The sequence below is a fragment of the Geotrypetes seraphini genome, chromosome 7 (assembly GCF_902459505.1).
Source record: "Geotrypetes seraphini chromosome 7, aGeoSer1.1, whole genome shotgun sequence".
Taxonomy (NCBI): Eukaryota; Metazoa; Chordata; class Amphibia; order Gymnophiona; family Dermophiidae; genus Geotrypetes; species Geotrypetes seraphini.
Window position 1 is genome coordinate 7,850,961 of NC_047090.1, and position 24,264 is coordinate 7,875,224.

General features: G+C 46.3%; 1 protein-coding gene across 1 annotated transcript in view; it reads right to left on the minus strand.

Annotated features, from left to right (window-relative positions):
* Nucleotides 1-24,264, minus strand: part of DYRK4 (dual specificity tyrosine phosphorylation regulated kinase 4) — a 161,513-nt gene that overhangs the window by 133,029 nt on the left and 4,220 nt on the right. The window contains exon 2 of the mRNA XM_033951753.1: nucleotides 20,425-20,545. Within this exon, the coding sequence (XP_033807644.1) occupies nucleotides 20,425-20,545 (121 nt within the window). The remainder of the gene's footprint in view (nucleotides 1-20,424; nucleotides 20,546-24,264) is intronic.

A 24,264-nucleotide genomic window follows, 5' to 3' on the forward strand; every position in this document is an offset into this window, starting at 1 on the left:
TACCTAGTATTGTCCTAGGTTCCAAATGCTGAAGTTGCCATCTAATCAAGCCATTGTGACATCACTGATGAGTTTGGCTCTTAAGCATTGGTGGAATGAGGCATTATGACATCACAATCTCAGCTCTGGAATGTTGCTACTCTTTGGGGTTCTGCCAGGTAACATAGTAAATGACGTCAGATAAAGACCTGAATGGTCCATCCAGTCTGTCCATTAGTTATTCTCATTAAAAATACATGATTAAATGAACTTGTCTCTTCTTTGGTATTTCTGGGTCATAGACTGTAAAGACCACCTGGTATTGTCCTAGGTTCCAAATGCTGAAGTTCCATCTAATCAAGCCATTGTGACATCACTGATGAGTTTGGCTCTTAAGCATTGGTGGAATGAGGCATTATGACATCACAATCTCAGCTCTGGAATGTTGCTACTCTTTGGGGTTCTGCCAGGTAACATAGTAAATGACGTCAGATAAAGACCTGAATGGTCCAACCAGTCTGTCCATTAGTTATTCTCATTAAAAATACATGATTAAATGAACTTGTCTCTTCTTTGGTATTTCTGGGTCATAGACTGTAAAGGTTCCAAATGCTGAATGCCGTCACTCCAGCCTATCCAACCATCCTGTTGTTTGCAGGATATCTACCCTAAAGTCTGGCCAGTAACATCCTCATGTTCCAAAGTAGTGGAGTTCCCATTGATGTCAACCCCAGCCCATCCTACATCGAATCACCACATATGGGACACAAACCGTAGAAGTACCGGCCTTAGTTCTTTAATTTACATCCTTTGTTTTCTAATTAGAGATCCTCTATGTTTATCCCAAGCTTTTTTGAATTTCATTACTATTTTCCTCTCCACCACTTCCCTCGGGAGGGCATTCCAGGCATCTACCACCTTCTCCATGAAAAAGAATTCCCTAACATTGCTCCCGAGTCTTCCTCACTGCAACCTCAAATTATGCCCTCTACTTTTACCATTTTTGATTGTAAACCGATAGATGGTATATCAAATGAAAAATAAACGTGGAAACTTCCAGAATAGCACGCAGCCAATTGCATGCATTCATCCTAATTGATGCCAATTAAGCTGTGCATGTTCAAATTTATGGCCGCCGTCTACAGAATCCGTGTGTGCACGCAAGTGTGTGGTCAGAGAAAGAGGAACTCAGCACGTTTGCTGTGTCTGTCTATACATTGTCTGTTGGTGTCTAGGTCTGTGCAGGGCTTAACACTTAGACAATTGACTAAAACATAACACAAAATAATTATAGGGCAATTATACAACACAGCGCCTTAGGCATGTGAAAGGTGGCATAAAGTGGAATTTAGGTGCTTGCGTGGTGTTTATTTTTTTTATTTTAAAAATTTATATCTGCTTACAACCTAAGCGGCTAAGAAGCAAACATGTACAATTATGAACAAAAATATACTCCTCTCATATGAGGAAAGACTAAAATGGTTAGAGCTCTTCAGCTTGGAAAAGAGACAGCTGAGGGAAATTACGATCGAAGTCTACAAAATCCTGAGTTGAGTAGAATGGGTACAAGTGGATCGATTTTTCATTCTGTCAAAAATGATAAAGACTAAGGGACACTCGATGAAGTTACAGGGAATTCCTTTTAAAACCAATAGGATTTTTTTTTTTCAGTCAGAGAATAATTAAGCTCTGGAACGCGTTGCCAGAGGTTGTGGTAAGAGCGGAAAGCGTAGCTGGTTTTAAGAAAGATTTGGACAAGTTCCTGGAGGAAAAGTCCATATGTTATTCAGAAAGACCTGATCGGTAGCATGGAATGTTGATACTCTTTGGGATTCTGGAATCTTGCTATTTCTTGGGATTCTGCATAGGTTTTGGCCAGGTACTAGTAACCTGGATTGGCCACCTTGGGAATGGGCTACTGATTTTGATGGACCCAGTAAGGCTATTCTTATGTTCTTATAAACTTTACAAAACATTACTGGACCAACAAATAATAAAATCAGGATAAAAACAATCCTTGAAACCTTGTTTTCCTTTCTTCTTCAAGGATAGAGTTAACTGTCCCATGTCCACATAGATTGTTTAAATCAATTAAAAGCTAAAACAAAGTAGGTCTTGAGTAACTTCCTAAACAGTGACATATTTTCACTCTGGACATCTCATTCCATAAGACTGGACCTACCGATGAAAAGCAGGATTTGCTGGTATTGACATATTCTATTTTGTGATCTTAATGCTCTACTTGGTTTATACATTTTTAGGCATTCTGGTCAGGCAAAATACCCTTTATCTCTTGATGGGCTATTTTCAAAATTTTAAATTGCACTCGATAGCAGATTGGTAACCAATGCAGGGCAGTAACCAATATAGTGTTCTATGACTGCAATGCGAGGGGTGGGGGTGGGGAGACACACATGTGTGCTACAGGTCTGTCTCTCTGTTACAAGCATAGTTTATAGAATACTGTACTATAGGATAAACTACGTGTGTGAACTTAGACCTGCCAGTGACATGGCATGAGAAAGAGCTCCTACACATCGTATGTTTTATATTTACTGTATGCGTTTATGTTTATTATTTGATATCCTACTAATTCAATAGAAGTGGTTTACGATAAAAAGTCATTAAATAAATGATAAAAGGAGCTCCATTTAAAATAGGAAATAAATCACTCGTCCAAGAACACACATCTTGAGTACTGCGTCCAGTATTGGTCGCCATACCTTAAGAAGGATATGGCGTTACTCGAGAGAGTTCAGAGGAGAGCGACACGACTGATTAAGGGGATGGAAAGCCTTTCATACGCTGAGAGATTGGAAAAACTGGGACTCTTTTCCCTGGAAAAGAGAAGATTAAGAGGGGATATGATAGAGACTTACAAGATCATGAAGGGCATAGAGAGAGTAGAGAGGGACAGATTCTTCAAACTTTCAGAAAATAAAAAAACAAGAGGGCATTCGGAAAAGTTGAAAGGGGGCAAATTCAAAACAAATGCTAGGAAGTTCTTCTTTACACAACGTGTGGTGGACACCTGGAATGCAATTCCAGAGGACGTTATAGGGCAGAGTACGGTACTGGGGTTCAAGAAAGGATTAGACAAATTCCTGCTGGAAAAGGGGATAGAGGGGTATAGATACAAATTTACTGCACAGGTCCTGGACCTGTTGGGCCGCCGCGTGAGCGGACTGCTGGGCGCGATGGACCTCAGGTCTGACCCAGCGGAGGCATTTCTTATGTTCTTATCTTCTAAAAACGTCTTTAAAAACTTCAGATATCATTCCATAGCAAAATCTTGGCACCAAGAGGCCTTCATAGAGTTGGCATCATCGTTCCAAATTTGATCATATTGCACCCATTTTAAAAGCTGATCGCATTTTTTTTTATTTTTTAATTTCTATACCGTTTTTTCCAAAACTGTTTACAAAAAGTTACATACATGAAATATTAAAAACCAGAACAAAATTAGAACAAAACAGACAGATTCAATCTTTGCATTAGATCATTTGCTCAAAGAAATGCATCTACGAATAGTTGTGTTTTTTTTAACATTTTCCTGAATGAGTTCTTATCTCTACATTTTCGAATTTGGCCAACAAGGCTATTCCATAACTTAACTCCTGCACATGTAAAAGTCATTCGTTTCCGCATATTTAGGATTAGCTTTCGTTTTCAGTAATGCCGAACTCTCAGAACGCAATGATCTTAGGGCCTCTTTTACAAAGCCGCGTGGCAACAGCCCCGAAGCCGTTTAAATCTCTATGGGCTTCGGGGCCGTTACCTCAGCGGCCCACGCTAAACGTAAAAGAAGCCCTTAGTGGTTGATACCCAAACATCAGACTCTTAAAAAGTTCAGGAATCATACCACATAGAAATTGGTGACATATCATGGTTCATAGACAACGGCGCGAAAGACAAAGGCGCGCGACGACAACTGAGCACAAGACGGAAGCGCGCGCCAAAGAAAATTACAGTTTTTAGGGGCTCCGACGGGGGGTTTTGTTGGGGAACCCCCCACTTTACTTAATAGACATCGTGCTGGCGTTATGGGGGGTTGTAACCCTCCACATTTTACTGTAAACTTAACTTTTTCCCTAAAAACAGGGAAAAAGTGAAGTTTTCAGTAAAATGTGGGGGGTTACAACCCCCCAAACTCCCCACAACGCGGCGCGATGTCTATTAAGTAAAGTGGGGGGGTTCCCCTCCACGTCCCCCCCATCGGAGCCCTAAAAACAGTAATTTTGAGCGGCGCGCACCTCCACGCTGCGCTCAATTGTCTGGGCGCGCCTTTGTCCCGGCGCGCTTTTGACCTGACACCCATATCATAATTGCTTTGTACTGAATTCTAAATGCAACATTCTTCCTGACTCTCATCGCATTCCTTTCAAGTATAACATTCTTTCCCATCAAATATTATCAAGTGGTCTTCCCTCTTTTCTAGTTAGTTTTGGGGTTCAATACTCTCCACAAAGAATTCTTCGATCGTCTCAACAACAGTTATTGCTCATCCCCTCATTTAGACAATTATTTCTCGATATTCACAGAAACTTTCATTTTCTTTTATGGTTCCTACGCCTTGGAATTCTCTACCTCACTCACTATCTCTGCACAGAAAGCACAGTTACTTACCGTAACAGGTGTTATCCAGGGACAGCAGGCATATATTCTCACATGTGGGTGACGTCATCTACGGAGCCCCAGCGCGGACAGCTTTTCAAGCAAACTTGCTAGAAGTTTCAAGTTTGCACACTGCACCACGCATGTGCTAGCCTTCTTGCCACTAGAGGGCGCATCCCCACCTCGTGGTCCTCAGTTCCATAACATAGCAAAGAAAGCCATCCCCGGGGAGGTGGGCGGGTTGTGAGAATATATGCCTGCTGTCCCTGGATAACACCTGTTACGGTAAGTAACTGTGCTTTATCCCAGGACAAGCAGGCATGATATTCTCACATGTGGGTGACCTCCAAGCCAACCAAAAAAGGGTAGGTGGGAGGATGGCAAATTATGAAAACAGGTTACGTAACACTGACTGGCCAAACCGGCCGTCGCTTCTGGACAAAGTATCCAGACAGTAGTGGGAGGTGAACGTATGAACCGAAGACCAAGTGGCAGCTTTACAAATGTCCTCCATAGGTGTAGATCGGAGGAAAGCCACAGAAGCTGCCATCGCCCGGACTTTATGACCCGTAACGCGACCCGCAAGCGGGAGACCAGCCTGAGCGTAGCAAAAAGAAATGCAAGCAGCTAACCAGTTGGACAAGGTGCGCTTTGAAACCGGGTGTCCCAAACGATTAGGATCAAAGGACAAAAATAATTGAGGAACCTTCCGATAAGACTTGGAGCGTTGGAGATAAAAGGCCAACGCCCTCTTACAATCAAGGGTATGAAGCGCCGCCTCACCAGGATGAGAATGGGGCTTCGGAAAAAACACCGGAAGGACAATAGACTGATTGAGGTGGAAATCAGACACAACTTTAGGTAAAAATTTGGGATGGGTGCGGAGAACCACCTTATCATGATGAAAGACCGTGAAAGGAGGATCCGCAACCAAGGACTGTAACTCACTGATTCGACGAGCAGATGTGAGTGCAATCAAAAAGACTACTTTCCAAGTAAGAAACTTAAGATGCGACTTGTCGATGGGTTCAAAGGGAGGCTTCATAAGCTGAGCCAAGACCACATTAAGATCCCACACCACCGGAGGAGGTTTCAGAGGAGGATGGATATTCACTAGCCCCTTCATGAAACGTGTCACCAGAGGATGAAGAGAGAGAGAACGACCCTCAAGATGCCGATGGAATGCTGCAATGGCACTGAGATGCACCCGAATGGAAGTCGTTTTCAGGCCAGACTCAGACAAATGCAAAAGATATTCCAGAAGCGAAGCCACAGGCACCGAATCTGGTTGCAGACTATTCAAAGAACACCAGGATGAAAACCTGGTCCATTTCTGAGTATAGCAAAGCCGAGTCGAGACCTTACGCGAGGCCTCCAAAACGTCCCTCACGGCCCGAGACACCGGAACCGAAGTCAGAGGGAGAGAAACCAAGCAGTCAGATGTAAAGACTGAAGATTGGGATGCAACAGCGAACCCCGACTCTGAGACAGCAGAGAGGGAAACACCGGTAGAAGCAGAGGTTCCCTGGTACTGAGTTGAAGAAGTAGGGAGAACCAGGGCTGCCTTGGCCACCGAGGTGCAATGAGGATCATGGAGGCTCCGGCCGATCTGAGATGAACCAGCGTTCTCAAAATCAGAGGGAACGGTGGAAACGCATAAAGGAACCTCCCCTCCCATTCGAGGAGGAAGGCATCCGCTTCGAGACGATCCGGAGAGTAGATCCGAGAGCAATAGAGGGGTAACTTGCGAGTCTCCGGAGAGGCAAACAGATCCACTTGAGGAGTTCCCCAGCGGTCGAAAACCTCGCGAAGTACTCGGGAGTTCAGAGACCATTCGTGCGGCTGGAGAAGACGACTGAGTTTGTCTGCCAGTTGGTTCTGCTCTCCCTGAATGTAGACCGCCCGCAGGAAGATATTCTGGGAAATTGCCCAGTCCCAAAGACGGAGAGCCTCCTGGCATAGAGGCCAAGAGCCCGTACCCCCCTGCTTGTTGACATAGTACATCGCTACCTGATTGTCCGTCCGCACGAGTACTACCTGGTCGTGCAGCAGGTGGACAAAAGCTCGCGCAGCCAGAAAAATGGCGCGAAGCTCCAGCACATTGATGTGGCACCGACGGTCCTCGGCCGACCACAGAGCCTGCGTCCTCAGACCGTCCAGGTGCGCTCCCCACGCGTACTCGGAAGAGTCCGTCGTCAAGACCTTGGTGTGAGGAGGAACGCGAAACAGCAAACCCCCTGACAAATTGGAAGAGTCGGTCCACCAACGGAGCGATCGACGTAAACAAGGAGTTACTGCTATCCGGGAAGACACCGGATCGCGATCCTGGCGCCACTGCGACGCCAGAGTCCATTGCGCGATTCTCAGGTGCAAGCGAGCGAACGGCGTGACGTGAACCGTCGACGCCATGTGACCCAGCAAAACCATCATGTGCTGGGCCGACACCTGCGATTGCCCTCGACAATGACGACTCCACCGAAGCAGAGTCTCCCGCCGGGGTGGGGGGAGAAAAGCGCGAAGGCGAACCGTGTCCAGCACGGCTCCAATGAACTGGAGAGACTGCGCCGGACGCAATTGAGACTTGGGGAAGTTCACTTCGAACCCCAGGTCCTGTAAAAGACTGATAGTCTGTCGGGTCGCTAAGATAACCCCCTCCCTGGACGAGGCTTTGATCAGCCAATCGTCCAGATAGGGAAAGACCTGTAGACCCCGCGAGCGCAGGGCCGCCGCCACCACCACCATACACTTGGTGAATACCCGAGGGGAAGATGCCAGCCCGAAGGGAAGAACCCGATACTGCAGGTGCAAATCCCCGACCTGAAACCGCAAGAACCTGCGGCAAGCGGGATGCACCGGAACATGGGTGTAAGCTTCCTTCAAGTCCAGGGAGCACATCCAATCCCCCTCCTCCAAAAGAGGATAGAGAACCGGGAGCGATAACATACGGAACTTCTCTCGGACCAGGAACTTGTTGAGCTTCCGGAGGTCCAAAATGGGGCGCAAGTCCCCGGTCTTTTTTGGGACCAAAAAGTAACGGGAGTAAAACCCCAGGCCCATCTGATCGCGAGGCACCACCTCGACCGCCCTGAGGCTCAACAAGGCCCTGGCTTCCTCCAGGAGAAGGGCCAGCTGGTTCCGATTGGGAGGGCAAGCCCCGGGGGGCAAGTCCGGAGGCGGACAGGAGAAGTTCAGCGAATAGCCGTCTGAGATTATCCCGAGCACCCAGGCGTCCGACGTGATCACCGACCAGGCCCCGGCAAAGGCCGTCAGCCGACCCCCGATGGGGAGGGGGTGGCTCGATATTGCGGTGGGGGCCCGCCCCCAACCGCCTATCCCGTCAAAAGGACGGCGCGGCCTTGGCGGCCCCCTGCGCGGCAGGTTTAGAGGGGCCGCCTCTACTCTGCTGGGGCTGTCTTCGAGGGGGCGGTCTGGAGAAGGCCGGTGTGGACTTCTGAGGGTATCTCCTCGGAGGCTGCCTGAAGGGGCGCTGAGCAGGCGCCTTAGGCTTCGGCTTCACCAGAGAGGCCAAGGAGCGTTCCTGTTTGGAAAGTCGCTCCGTCGCCGCATCCAAAGTGTCATCAAACAATTCCACGCCAACGCAAGGCAAATTAGCCAGGCGTTCCTGCAAATTGGCCTCCATTTCGAGGGTACGGAGCCACGCCAGCCGGCGCATGGCCACTGCACAGGCGGACACCCTCGAGGCGAGTTCAAATGCATCATAAACCGCGTGGAATAAATAGAGGCGCAGCTGGGTCAGGTTGGAACTAAAGGTGGCGAACCGGTCCCTATGCGACTCAGGCATCACCTCCCGAAAGGAGGGGAGGTCCTTCACCATCGTACGGAGGAAGGAAGAGTACGAGAAGGCGTAGTTCAGGACCCTGGTCGCCATCAGAGAGTTCGCATAGAGACGGCGCCCAAATTTGTCAAGGGTCCGGCCCTCCCTACTAGGCGGGACCGTCGCTGAGACCCGGGAAGGCTGAGATTTCTTGACCGCCGATTCCACCAGGAGCGAAGTATGGGAAAGTTGGCCCTTCTCAAACCCTTTGATGGGAAGGGTGCGATACTTAGACTCCATTTTGGCGGGGACCACAGCGACCGTCAATGGAGCCTCAAGATTCCTCAGAAAGGTCTGACAGAGGACCTTGTTAATTGGAAGGCGCGGCGACTCCCTGGGGGGGGCAGGGAGATCCTGCTCCTCCAAAAACTCCTTGGTGTAAGTGGACCCTTCCGACAAGTCAACACCCAAAGCCGCAGCCATATCCTGCACAAACCTCGTAAAGGACGAGGGTTTAGCAGGAGGAGAGGGAGACCGAGACTTCCCGGCAGAGCCGAAGGGAGAGGCCTGGTTGGAGTATCTGGGCTCCCTACCCGACCCCGACCCCAAAGAGGCACAGTCCTGCGACCTCGACGGAGTCGGAGACCGGGTGCGCCTGGAGGAACCCCTCGGGGATCCCCCCGGGGTCCGAGGCACCGAGGTCCGCCCCTTCGGCCCGGGCGAGGAAGCTCGAGAGCTCTCCCTGGCCGGAGACCGGAACAAAATGGGGTTATCCACCCGCAAATCCCGAACTTGCAAGGCACCGCCCCTGGCCGGTGACGAGCGACCACGCCGCCGAGGCGAGGTCCGAGACCTCTTAGCCTTCCTCGGCTTGCGCCTCGCTCGAGACCTGCCCGAGGGAGACGAACCCCTCGAGGACCCCGAGGACGAGGACGAAAGTCTTCGTACTCGGCGCCCCTTGTCCTTCGGGCGCACACTACGCTCCGGCGGATCTCGCGAAGCCGGGTCCGAGGGAACCACCGAGGTCGAGGCCGTGGGCGCCTCGGGAGCCGAGGCCCCGGTACCCGAGACCGAGGTCGCCAACTGCGGGGCCACCGGGGCCGGAGCCTCCGAGGCCGAAGCTGCCGAGGCCGAAGCCTGGTGCAGCTGGTCAATGGCCCCGGTGAGCTCCGAGGCGATTAACGCCCGGAGCAATTCCTGGAACACGGGGATTGACATCCCCTGCGGCAAGACCTGCCGCTGCTCCTCAGAGGGCGACCTCGGTCTCGAGTATTCCCTCGGGGCAGCGGACGATGGCAACTTGGGCTTCACTGAGGCGGGCCCCCCCGCCGACGAGCCCGAGGATGGCTTCTTGGATGGAGCTGAGGAGGGAAGCGGAGACTTACCCGAGGCCTTGGAAGAGGGCAGCTGCTTCGAAGGCACCGAGGCCCGAGGCGAAGCCGACGGTCCCGAAGCTGAGGCCGAGGCCGATGTCGAGGCCGAGGTCAAGGCCGGGGCCGAAGCCGAGGCCGAACTCGAGGCCTTCCCCGGCGGGGACTCCACAGAGAAAAGTTCCGCCATGCGGGCCTTTCGGCGTTTAAGTGCCCGCTTCTGAAAGGTGGCACACTTATCGCAGGATGCCGTCGGGTGTTGGGGCCCCAAACACCGCAAACAGCACCTGTGCGGGTCAGTAATCGAAAGGAGTCTTTCACAGCGCCCGCACTTTTTAAAGCCCGTTACGGGCCGGGACATGGGCCCACAAGCGAGCCGGGAACAAGCGAGGTTCCTCGGCCACGGCTACCGGGAGCCCCCGGTAGTAACGAATACGAAGATTGTTTTTTTTTTTTTTTTTTTGAAAAAGAAAGAAACAAAGCAAAAAGAGACGAAAAAACGCAGCGACCGTGCGAAAAAACCCCACACAGCCGCGGCGACAGAAGGCAAAATTAGCACAATTTCTCCACAGGGCTTCTGGCTCCGCGGATGAAAAAGAACTGAGGACCACGAGGTGGGGATGCGCCCTCTAGTGGCAAGAAGGCTAGCACATGCGTGGTGCAGTGTGCAAACTTGAAACTTCTAGCAAGTTTGCTTGAAAAGCTGTCCGCGCTGGGGCTCCGTAGATGACGTCACCCACATGTGAGAATATCATGCCTGCTTGTCCTGGGATAAAGTTCATTTTTGACATTCAAGGCTCAACTAAAGGCATATTTACTTTCTCTGGCATTTTGCTCATAGTTTAATAGGCAACAATGGAGTATGATTATATATTTTTTATCCCACACTTTATTTGTTACTATCCTTTTCCTTATATCCTAGATGTAATTGTAAGCAATCCATTTTTTTCTTTCCTTCGTGTTTCTTCACGTCTGTCCAGTCGCAATTTGTTAATTCATTTGTGCTTGTTCCCTCCCCTCTCATAATTTTATATTGTAACTACGGTTTTATATTTGCGGTATATCCAGTAAATTGAACTTGAACTATTGGGATGCCCAGACTGAGGCCCAATTTATAAAATTGTCCTTTACACAATTTATTGAGGCATATGGAGGGGACGGGGAACAAATCCTGTTCTCACCCTCTTCCTTTGAGCAGCCTGCCAATCCTAGAGGCAATGTCTCCAAATGTTTATTTTTGCACATACCATGGCAGGAATGAACTCCACTCCTAAACCAGGGCACTTGGAGTATGATCTCAGCATCTGCATGAGGCACTGCAGAGGCAGCATTCAGGGGAGTGTGGCGCAGTGGTCAGATCTACAGCCTCAGCATCCTGAGGTTGTGGGTTCAAATCCCATGTTACTTAAGCAAGTCACTTAATCCCCCCTCTGCCCTAGATACATTAGATAAGAGTGTGAGCCCACTAGGACAGACAGGGAAAATGTTTGAGTATCTGAATATAAACCACTTGGGCTATAAATGGTATATAAAAACTAAAAATAAATACATTTATTATGTACCATTGACACCTGGTGGTCAAAAGGTCCACATTAGCTGAGTTCCAGAGGAAGGGTTTTGGACCCTGGTAAAAGGATATAAAAAAGGGAGAAAAACACAAGAAAGGCAAAACTTCTTCTTTGCATGCTCTTGAAATCCTGCACGGCATCCAGGGACTGTAGGTCTTGCAGATAAACTTTATCTCTTTGCATCCTGAGATTCCCAAAATGAAGCAGTGGCGGGGGCTTTAGAAAATCAGAGAGAGCCTCGCTTGAAGTCCAGGAAAGGACATGGCTCATCTCACCCATGGAATCCATCTCTGGAAGGTTTACTTAGGGATTATCTCAGGTTTTCTCCACTTCTAACAGAGGCAGTTTTAGGATCACGTCTCTTAATCCTTTGCATGCTCCATTTTTAATGGGGGGTTGCTGGGGTCATATCTCACACCTCATCTTCTCCGTCTATGATATGCCATCCCAGGAATAAGAAACATTTTCCCGAGTCCATCTGAATAATTGTTTATGGACTTTTCTTGTAGGAACTTGGCCAACCCTTTTTTTTTTAACCCTGCCAACTGTTTTTACCTCATTTTCTAGCAACAAACTCCAGAGTTTATTTATACGATGAGTGAAGAAATATTGTCTCCAATTTTTTTTTTAAATTTACTTAGTAGTTTCATTGCATGCCCCCTAATCCCAGCATTTTTGGAAAGGGTAACAAGCAATGCTCATCTACTCGTTCCACTCCACTCCTATTATATCACCCCTAAGCTGTCTCTTCTCCAAACTGAAGAGCCCTAGTCACTTTAGCCTTTCCTCATAGGGAAATCATCCCATCCCTATATCATTTTTGTCACCCTTCTCTGTCCCTTTTCTAATTGTGCAATATTTGAGGTGTGGTTGCATAATGGAGCAATACAAAGGCATTATAAAGTAATCTGTTTTGTTCTCCATTCCTTTCTCAGTAATTCCTAACATTTGATTTGCTTTCTTAGCTGCCGCTGCATGAGGGGGTTCAATGTATCATTAACAACACTTAAATCATTTGCTATATTTTTGTGGCTGTTTATGCATCATTGAAGACTCAAAGAGAGTGCTTCTGAAACCATTCCTCAAGGGTTTTCAGGATATCCAAAGGAATATGCATAAGAAAGATCTAGGAGGCAATGGATTAAAATCTATCTCATGCATTTTCAGTGTGGATAGCCTGAAACCCTAACAAGATAGGTGTATCCCAAGGACTGAAATGAGATTAAGAGATGATATTAATATGTCACATCATAACTGTAAGAAGAAAACCAAAAGCAGAAAAATCAGAGCCTCCACTTTCAACGGAAGAGATGGGCTCAAGCAGTTCATGCAGCAAACCGTTTCAGGTCTGCCGCACTGGAAATAATATACTAATCTTAATCTGTCTTTTCCAGTCCATAAATCAGATCATGAAATTTAATTCCCAGTGTGTGGAGTAGATTCATACTGTCAACTCAGTCGCTCTGTCAGCAGAAGTCACCAATAAGGTTCAAACTAAAGACAGACAGACACATAACAAAGGGCCACAGCCCTAGGAATAGAGAGAATGAACAAATCAAAAGCAAGCAGAATCAAGAGCCAGAGGAGATTAAGAATAGAATATGATGGCTACTCCGTCCAGAGAACTGGACACGCCAAAATCAGGTCAAAGGAGCTGCTGGAAACCAGGAAGTTGTTTCCAACATTTAGAAGGTCATCCCAACCCTTTGATGAAACCGATTCTTTCTAGGGACAAGCACAGTCCTTAGTCATAATCCGGTTCAAGCATCACGTTCCCCTTCAGGATCCAGTTTCTAAATCTGTTTCAGGTCACAGCTCCTATCCATCACCTGGACACCACGGCCTCCTCTCCCAGTGACAACACACCTCCTGTCCATAAGCACCAGGACTTGTTAACAAAGTTGACAGTCTGCTTAGCCGGTGATGAGGCCACTTGTAGAAAATATCTCTGAGAGGCGCAGGTAGGTTCAGCTTAACCTATGGACCAGGTGAGGCTCTGCTTCCTGACATCCACAAGCTTCCCTTCCATGTAATCTCTTTGCTTACTGATTTGCAGCCACTGCCTCCCCGACTCGGCTGGAAATAACAAGAGCACTGCCAGTAGTAGTAGAAGACTCTTATTCTGCTCTGTGTAATGAATTTCCACCTCTTTGTCTCAAAACCAAACTAAACAAGGTGCACTGAAACATAAATAATACATGAAAACAAATCATACAGAAACAATGTAAAATACTAACATTACCTTCAAAGACAAACAAAAAAAAAACAACAAACCCCAAAAAACTATATTACACAGTCCTGATCAAAAACCAAGGGGACAAAAAGAAGAAAAGTGGAAATGAACTTCAGTCAAGGAAAGCCCCCCCCCAAAAGTCTTAAGCACACTTCTGAAGCTCAGCTAATGGCCAACACACAATTAGGGAGGTGGGCATGGAGGGAGACGTGATTTCCTAAAACCCCATTTCTTCCTCTAGCAAAGCTCTATGAGATGAACAAAGTAAGCACCTAGGAATGCAGCGTACAAACAAATATGGAAGTAAAAGGCACCTAAGCCATTTCAAGCTCGGAAAGTCAGATAAATATTAACAGCTAGCAAAAGTCTGCAAGGACAGGAATCATGTTCAACTTTCACACTAAGACCATCCAGACATGTCAAGCTCGCTGCCTCAGGCGTACACCACTAGAAAAGATCTTAAAAGAAGATCATCATCGACATTCAATTCTAAACCATGTTTGGGCTTCGACACTGAATATCTAGTTTATGCAGAGCAAGCTTTGCCTGAACTGGCCACTGTGGAAACAGGATACTTGTCCAGATTTTAACATTTTATGCATGTAATCATTTTGTAAACCGTTTTGATATAAAACGGTATAGAAATTTTTAAAATAAATGGACCATTGTTTCAACCCAGTAGGCTATTCTTATATGAACCAAGTATAGGACAGTCCTACCATTGTGACATCACTGTTGAGGTTGGCTCTAAGGCATTGGTGGAATGAGGCATTATGACATCACAATCTCAGCTCTGAATGTTCCTATTATTTGGGTTTCTGCATTGGTCACTGTGGGCTAGATGGACCATTGGTCTGACCCAGCAAGGTTGCTCTTATGGTCAGCTACTGCATAGCCAGTGAAATCGATATTCAGAACTTAACCAACCATGGGTTACCACAGAAAGATCGGATTGCGTTTTATACGGTCTCATTTAAGCGGTTACCTCAGCTGGCTGAACCCCCAGAACACTTCCAAAATAATCAGTTTTCACAATGTAAATTTTCAGCGGTAACAACTGGTTAAGTGTCACTGAAAATTAGCGGATAGATCCAAACAAGTGAACATCTCTGTGGACAGTTAAATTGTTTTGAATATCAACCAGCATGTGACCGTTCTAGTGTACCACACCCTCAGCAATGAAACACGTCTTACAGCATAAGATGGAGAGAAAGCATTTTGTAAACCGCAAGGTTCCATCTTATCTCCTCTTCTATTCAACATTTTCTTGGCCGCCAAGCCACTGGATTTCCAATCTATGCTTATGCTGACGATATCCAACTCCTGCATCCATTAAATCCCGACAACCCCAGCGATAGGGCTAGTCTCAGTTAGGGCGCTGGTCTTTGACCAGAGGGCCACCCGCGTGAGCGGACTGCTGGGCATGATGGACCACTGGTCTGACCCAGCAGCAACAATTCTTATGTTCTTATGATATAATTAACATTAACCTGAAAATGGAAAAAATTAGCCAATGGCTAAGTGATAATATGCTGGCTTTGAACATCCCCAAGGCTAAAACTATGCTCTTTCCATGGAAAGACGGATTAACTCTGTCCTCCCCTATCTGTCTCAAAGGTACTCCATTACAAATAGTAACATCAGTTCAAATCCTAGGTGTCATTTTTGACTACAGGCTAACTTACCACGACCAGATCAGTGCTGTTGTTAAATACTACGTATGATAAGCTCCTTGGCAAACTTCCTTGAACCAACCTCACTAAATATCCTGATTCACTCGCTTGTAATCTCATAACGCGACCATTGCAATTCACCTTACAACGGTATGACACAAAAAGAACTAAGACGTCCTCAGACTGCACAAAATACAGCAATAAAGCTTATTATGAACGCCAGAAAATTTGACCATGCAACACCACTTTTGATCAACGCACCCTGGCTTCCTGTCTCACACAGGATTACATATAAAATAATCTTACCAGCATTTAAAACACAAGCATCTAATGCCCCTTTATTCGTGGACAGACTTCTTATTTCCTATTGCCCCTCACGATTGCTAAGATCAAACGAACATCTGTTGTCTCTCCCTTCCTTGAGAATTATCAACACTAGGCCCCACTACTTTGGAATTCCCTACCGACTCACTTGAGGGAGGAAAGATCTTTAGACCGATTTAAAGGCAAACTGAAAAGTTTTCTATTTAAAGATGCATTTGATCTTTTATAAGGATTCAGGATTTCTCAGCCGTCTTCTAATCTTAAGTTATCTTTCATAATTGGATTTTCCCCTCCTTGTTCTTTTTACCTTTCATGTTTGTCTGTCCTATAACTAATATAGTTCCTACCCTTTTTCTCATTTTTCTGCCCGTCTCCGTTTGTGGCGTAGATTTTTAATATGTTTGTTATTACATTGTGTGTATAATCCTATTTTTTTTTTTTTTAAGTCTTTGTATATTGCTTAGAAGTTTGATAAGCAATTTAATCAAATTTTAAATAAAACTTGAAACTTACTTTATACTGCAGCACGATTTTGCTTATCCACTCACGCCTACCCTATTCATGCACCTTTTTGACTTCACAGGCAACTTTCTTTAAATTAGTCCCTTATTTCCAACTCCTGTTACTGTGTCTTATCTATGTTCTATCTTTGCTTACACCCTGTGGGGCTCATAATCGAAACTTAAATACGTCTAAAAACCAGCCCAAGTCGACACTTAGTCGTCCAAGTGCCGATCAAAACGGCTTTTTGGACATATCCAGGGACATTTTAGGCCTCTCAATCCCACTGTGTGCCCAGGGGCATTTTTGGAGGAGTGGCTAGGGAAGGATTTGGGCTGACGAGACTGCCTAGGTGAAACTTATACATTGTGAGTTAGACGATGTAAAGACAGGTATAAGTGCCCCAATGGTATCAAAAGTGACCAGAAAACCACTGCAGAGACAAAGTAAAGACCCCCCCCCCCACTCCCCATATGTTCACTGATCCCTTTGCACACCCCACAAACTTCAGAATAAAAACATACATACCTGCCTCTGGAACATCAGCACCTGGCATAGGAAAGCCTAATAGAGCAGCACAGAGGTGGCTTAAGTAGTCTGAGGGGTGGGCTAGTGAACCATAGAGAGGAGGACCCAGGCCCATAAGCCACTCTAACCATTACATTCATGGTGGAAAATGTGAGCCCATCAAACAAAACCCCAAACCCTACTGTACTGCCTTATAGGTGCCTCCTGCAGCCATAAGGACTACTGGGGTTGTAGACAAGTGGGTATATTGTGTTTGGGGGGGGGGCTCTGGGGTTAATTTTCATTTTAAAATGCAAGCACATCTATCGCATTGATTAGCAATGCTATCTACTTTAGGTTCACCGCTGTTACAATTACCCATACATAGCTTAAAGAACGTTAAATAAATAACTCTCAAATTTAATTTTTTGTTGGTTTTGAAATTTTATAATTTAAATTATAATGTGCCGCGAAAATCATTTGCTCCGTTTAGCGTGCTGGAGCTAAAAAAGTTTGAGAGACACTGCTCTATACCAACAGCATTGGCGATGAACTTCATTTTCCTGCTGTTCATTCCTCTCCCCTATACACACAAGAATCATGCATTTATTTATTTTAAAATATATACAGTGGTGCCTCACACAACGAACTTAATTGGTTCCAGGAGCAAGTTTGTTATGCGAAAAGTTCGTTATGTGAAACGCGTTTTCCCATAACAATACATGTTAAAAAAAATAATTCGTTCTGTAGCATAAAATATGCTAAGATGACATAAAAAAAGATAAATTTTTTGTTATTATTTTTATTTAGATACATCTAAAAACATAATTGTTTTTTAAAACAACACACATTTTTTAAATTTAAAGACAGACTAAGTAGAGTCTAATTTTACAGTGAGAGAGGGCAGAGTCTCAGCGGCAAAAACGGGGACTTAACTGTTCATTTTTTTTTTCTAGCATCGGGGAAGCGGCGAGAGTAGCTCCGCCCCCCCCCAACGCATCAGCAGTAGGCGCCGGGCCCCTGCGAGCCGACGGTCCGCCACTGCACAGGGAGCCAGGCGGAGAGAGGGCAGTTAAGCGCAAGTGCCTGCGCGGAAGGATGCAGCTCGGGCGACTTCGTTGTGTGAAACGAAGCTCGTTGTAGGAAGCAAGACATGAAGTTCGTTGTGCGCAGCGTTCGCTGTGTGAGGCGTTCGTTATGCGAGGCACCACTGTATACCGTATATTGCCTATACGATTTACATAGCCAGTCTTAAATAATGGACAGTACATACAAATTAAATGGTTACCAAAAAACTTCGCTATAAGGATCAACTCGTCATTCTAAGAAAACATCAGCAGGTATAACATATCTTACATAAAGTCTCAACTGCATTTTCAACATTTTCTTAAAACTAGTCTAACAGTGCAAAATTGCAGAACTCCTGGCAAAGCATTCCAAAGCTTTGCACCCCCCCACTGACAACATAGCCTCGGCTATCCTGGAATGAGAAATTGTTACTCTACCACCCAAACATGATTTCATACTGTTTTTCAATCTCAAACTCCGTGATGTAAAAACAAAAAAAACAACAACCCCCAAAACCTTCAGAACAGCAGGAGATGCATATTACAATATCTGGGTCAAAGCAAAGGTCCATCAAGCTGCTCATTCCAGGAATAAGAAGCATTTCCCCTGAGTCCATCTGAATAATGGTTTATGGACTTTTCTTGTAGGAACTTGGCCAACCCTTTTTTTTTTTAACCCTGCCAACTGTTTTTACCTCATTTTCTAGCAACAAACTCCAGAGTTTATTTATACGATGAGTGAAGAAATATTATCTCCAATTTTTTTTTTAAATTTACTTAGTAGTTTCATTGCATGCCCCCTAATCCCAGCATTTTTGGAAAGGGTAACAAGCAATGCTCAACTACTCATTCCACTCCACTCCTATTATATCACCCCTAAGCTGTCTCTTCTCCAAACTGAAGAGCCCTAGTCACTTTAGCCTTTCCTCATAGGGAAATCATCCCATCTCGTATATCATTTTTGTCACCCTTCTCTGTCCCTTTTCTAATTGTGCAATATTTGAGGTGTGGTTGCATAATGGAGCAATACAAAGGCATTATAAAGTAATCTGTTTTGTTCTCCATTCCTTTCTCAGTAATTCCTAACATTTGATTTGCTTTCTTAGCTGCCGCTGCATGAGGGGTTCAATGTATCATTAACAACACTTAAATTATATTCCAGGGGGGTGATTCCTAATGTGAAACCTTGTATTATATAGCTAGAATTTGGGTTCCCTACATGTGCCATTTGGATGCCCAGTCTCCAAGTCTTGTGATGTGTGTACACATTTCACATGTTACATATGTTTGTTTTTCTATGATACCAACAATCAATAGTTAGCGGATAGTCTCTTGCAATACCCCCTCACATATAACGCCCTTCAAAAGTTTAGCGATCCTCTAGGACAGTGTTCTTCAACCACCGGTCCATGGACCAGTGCCGGTCCACAGAAATTTCATGCCGGTCCACAAGGCCAGCACGTGCATCAAGCCCAAAACAGTGTTCTTCAACCGCCGGTCCATGGTGCGATTGATCTACGAGCCACCTCCCTCTTCCTAACTGATTCAGTGCACAAAGCCACGGGCAGCGGCTCCTATGGGCATCCTGCACCTGAACCAGAAGCCTTCTCTCTGACGTTGCAACGTCAGAGGGAAGGCTTCCAGATGAGGTACAGGACATGCAAGGTGCAATTAGTACTATTATGGAGGCAAGGTCTGGGGTGGAGATTGGGTAGAGATGGGCGGGGTCTGGCCCACGACTTAGCCCCGTGTTCTTCAACCGCCGGTCCATGGACCGATGCCGGTCCACAGAATAATTCTTTTATTTCTGCCGTTCCATAGGTGTAAAAAGCTTGAAAAACACTGCTCTAGGATATAGTGGTCTATGAGGATGGTGACAAAACTATGAGGGACTTCACCTTGAGAAAGCAATATAATGCAAAACATGCCGGTGAAGAGAAAGTTAAGTACTAGCTAATACTATAACATTGAATGAAGAAGCCTTCTGAATGTGAAAGAAATATTTATATTTAAAGATAAAAATACAAATAAAAAATATTTATTAATATCTATTGATCCAATGCTGACGCAACACAAACAGCTTTTGTGTAATGAAAAGTGATTGAACACAAAAGCGCTCCTTTTACTAAGCTGCGCTAGCTTTAGTACTTGGCGCGCTGCGCGTGCTAAAAACGCTAGCGCACTTTAGTAAAAGGAGCCCAAAGTGGTGTTTCTGAGGGGGGGGGGGATATTGCAAGAGCCTATTGACTGCATGGAATAACCATTATTTCTCCTATGACCTGCATGCATGCAACGTATTTGTCCATGCAATCACCCCAGTAATAAATGGGGTGCAATTCGGGTTATTTTCCTATGCCTTTGGTTGTGTTTTTCTTTTGGAGGGGGGGGGAAGAGTTGTACCTGCTGCACGTGTACATGTGTGTAGGGGGGGGAGTCTGTATCCAGCACGGCTGCGCAGTATGTTCAGTGTATTTTTTTTTTCGACCGGGTGGGCGTGTTCTGCGTGTGCACGTGGGGGGGTCTCGAGCGTTCGGCGCGCGTGCGAGGCGTGTACGCGCCGCCGTCCCTCTTACGTTTTTTTCTTTTTGGCGGGGCTGCGCCAATCAGGCGGGTGCGCGCGGGCTGCGGGGCGCAGCGGAAGACATGCTCCCGCGAGGAAGAGGAGCGGCGGCTGCGGCGGCAGCGGCTTCGCTCTTCTGGGCCTCGGCGCGTGCGCCAGCTCTCCCGCCGCCCGGCCGTCGCTAAGGCAACCGCCCGGCCGCCCCCCCGCCAATCAAAGGGCTTTGTGACGTCGCGCGCGCTCGCCCACTCACCAGCTGGCCCAGCGCCTGCGCTCCAGCACGCTGCTGCACGTGCTCCAGTCCACGGTGGCTTCGCGTGCAGGAGAGGGGTCCTGCGCTGTGCATCTTGTGCCGTCCGCCGCCCCCGCTGTGCCTGAGCGCGCTCACGCTCTTATGTCACAAGAGACGCCGCTGACTGCGCCTAAGAGAGACTAGGCAATAATAGGCGCACAAACAGGGCAAGAGAGGGGATTGCTGCAGTGGCCCGGGCGGGGCTTCTTAGGTCTTGATTTAAGGTACGGGTCCCCCAAAGTCCCGACTCCAGTCGGGCTTTCAGGATTTCCCCAGTGAATATGTATTGAGTGCATGCACATAGATCTCATGCATATTCATTGGGGAAATCCTGAAAACCCGACTGGATTCCGGCCCTCGTGGACCGGAGTTGCCCATCCCTGACATAGACACTCTAATCTAGGGGTCTCAAAATCCCTCCTTGAGGGCCGCAGTCCAGTCGGGTTTTCAGGATTTTCCCAATGAATATGCATTGAAAGCAGTGCATGCACATAGATCTCATGCATATTCATTGGGGAAATCCTGAAAACCCGACTGGATTGCGGCCCTCGAGGAGGGACTTTGAGACCCCTGCCCCTTGGAGGGTTCCCATAGAGCAAGGGTGTCAAAGTCCCTCCTGGAGGGCCGCAATCCAGTCGGGTTTTCAGGATTTCCCCAATGAATATGCATGAGATCTATTAGCATACAATGAAAGCAGTGCATGCAAATCCATCTCATGCATATTCATTGGGGAAATCCTGAAAACCCGACTGGGTTGCGGCCCTCGAGGAGGGACTTTGACACCCCTGACCTAGAACGAGCATAATGCAAACAACGTTTTAACAGAAGCTAAAGGCGCTCAAGGACTAGGACGGTATTTAGCTCTTTTTTTTTAACTTATAAACCTCTTAAGTCTAAACGGTGCACAAATATATAGTCAGGGGAAAAAATTAGGACACCCCAAGAAATATTCAGTTCTTTCTTAAGAAATGGGCAAAGCTCTGGAAAAGAAAGTGATGTAATTGCAGGTAAACAACTAAACTTTGCCTTGCAAGAAGTGGTATCTAAATAGTAAAATGAAGCAGAATTGCTTAACACAGATAAAGAGCCAGGAGTAGGAGCCAAGAAGACAATCAAATAGCAATGAAGTGTAGTAGACAGTGGGAACCAGCTGGAAGACATACAAGGGTACTGAAGGAAGCCAGCAGATCTACCATAACTTCCTATTCAAGACTTTTGTACAAGAATCCAGTGTTTCTCAATCTTTTCATGCTAAGTACCCCCCTAAGCCTAACAAATACCAACGTGAGTACCCCCCATCCAGCAAAACTCCACCCCTGTAATACTACTACTAATTGTAATGCAATTTCTTCCATCCATTAATATATAATAGTAACCACAAAATAAAAATTAAAAACCACAAAGCACATTGTACACAGAAAATGTTAATTATCATTTAGATTCAGGGTTTTTTCAAAGATGTGAAGGAAGATGACTTTAAACTATGCAATGTCATCTCAGTAACAACTATAGAAAAATAGATAAATATAGTACAAAATATAGACAGCAGATATAAATTTTCAAAACTGATAGTTTGATCACTAAATTGAAAATAAAATAATTTTTCCTACCTTTGTTGCCTGATGATTTCATGAGTCTCTGACTGTGCATCCAATCTTTCTTTCTGCACTTTCTATTCCCTCCCTCCTATGTCCCAAGTCAGTGCCCCCTCCTTCCTATCTATATCCCAAGTTATTGCCCCCTTCCTCCCTCAAAGCCGCACCGAAGCCTGCCTGGCCCCAAGCCGACCCATCGCCGTTTGATTTCTCCTCCTCACAGCCACCCCTGCATTTAAATTACTCCCTCGGTGCTGCCGCAACACCAACAGGGCCAGTCGTATGCAGCAATGGCACGCCGCAGGCCCATAAGCCTTCCCCTCCCCCCCCCCCCCCCCCCATCAATTCAGACGTCGAAGAGAAGGTCCGGGGCCAGGATGGATTTGTGTTCCCTCTCCATCAAAGCAGAAATAAGGAGGTGGTTGGGAACTGCAGGCCAGTTAATTTACTTACCACAGAGGTCAGACTAACCGAAATGTTCCTAAAACGGAGGACATACAGGTTGCTGGAATCCAGTGTATTATAGGACCTGGGGCAGCATGGTTTTACTAGAGAAAGGTCTTATTTGACATATCTGATTCATTTCTTTGACTTGGTGACCACAGAGTTGGATTGATGGACAGTGAGGGAAGCAGAGAGTAAGACTCAAAGCCAATTGCTTCTACTCCCAGTTCTTGCAGCATCATGAGAGATAGCGGAAAGAGAAAAAGAGCTACCGAGAGTGAAGAGGAGTGTGTAGCGTAGTTTTTAGAGCTATAGCTTCAGCACCCCGAAGTTGTGGGTTCAAACCCCACACTGCTCCTTGTGACCCTTGGCAAGTTACTTAATTCTCCACTGCCCCAGGTACATTAGATAGATTGTGAGCCCACCAGGGAAAATGCTTGACCTGTATGTAAAACCATTTTGAATGTTGTTGTATAACTACAAAAAGGCAGTATACAAGTCCCAAAGAGCCCTGTGATCTCCCAGGCTGGTAGGACCTTTTTGGGGATTATTATTTCTAGTCATCTTCCTTTGGGACTTCACAAGCAGAAGAGACAAGACCCTACAGCAAGACTGTAGGAAATGAAACTGGAAATCCAGGGGTGAGTAACAGGAGATGACCATAGGAAGAGAGGCTAGAATTTAATTTTGAGTTTGAGGCTGGAAGAGATTAACAACCCTATGGTATAGATTCCAGAGGTATTGTACAAGAATGCCTTATTCCACCACTAAGAGCCAACCTCATCAGTGAAGTCACAATGGCTTGATTGCCCTATATTTGGCTCATTTTCACTACATTATGATTTCTAGAGTGGTGCAGTGTAGAGAATGATATGGGGACAAATTTGTCCCCATAAGAACTCAATTTCCCTGTGCCATCCCTGTGAGTTTTGTCCCTGTCCCAGTCCCATTCCTGATTTTCAAGTGTTTGAGGCTTGTGCAGATGAGGACGGAGCTTAGGCATTGGTGGACTGAGGCATTATGACATCACAATCTGAGCTCTAGAATGTTGCTACTTAGGATTTTCAAGTGTTTGAGGCTTGTGCAGATGAGGACGGAGCTTAGGCATTGGTGGAATGAGACATTATGACATCACAATCTCAGCTCTAGAATGTTGCTACTTAGGATTTTCAAGGGTTTGAAGCTTGTGCAGATGAGGACGGAGCTTAGGCATTGGTGGACTGAGGCATTATGACATCACAATCTGAGCTCTAGAATGTTGCTACTTAGGATTTTCAAGGGTTTGAAGCTTGTGCAGATGAGGACGGAGCTTAGGCATTGGTGGACTGAGGCATTATGACATCACAATCTGAGCTCTAGAATGTTGCTACTTAGGATTTTCAAGGGTTTGAAGCTTGTGCAGATGAGGACGGAGCTTAGGCATTGGTGGAATGAGGCATTATGACATCACAATCTGAGCTCTAGAATGTTGCTACTTAGCATTTTAAAGGGTTTGAGGCTTATGCAGATGAGGACGGAGCTTAGGCATTGGTGGAATGAGGCATTATGACATCACAATCTGAGCTCTAGAATATTGCTACTTAGGATTTTAAAGGGTTCGAGGCTTGGGCAGATGAGGACGGAGCTTGTAGGAATGGGGCAGGGACAGGAAAAGAACTCATGGGTTCAGGGAAATGAGTTCCCGCAGGGACGGGGAAAAATTTGTCCCCGTGTCAATCTCTACCACACATCACTTGGCTGGGCGGCTTTGTAAAATGGGCCA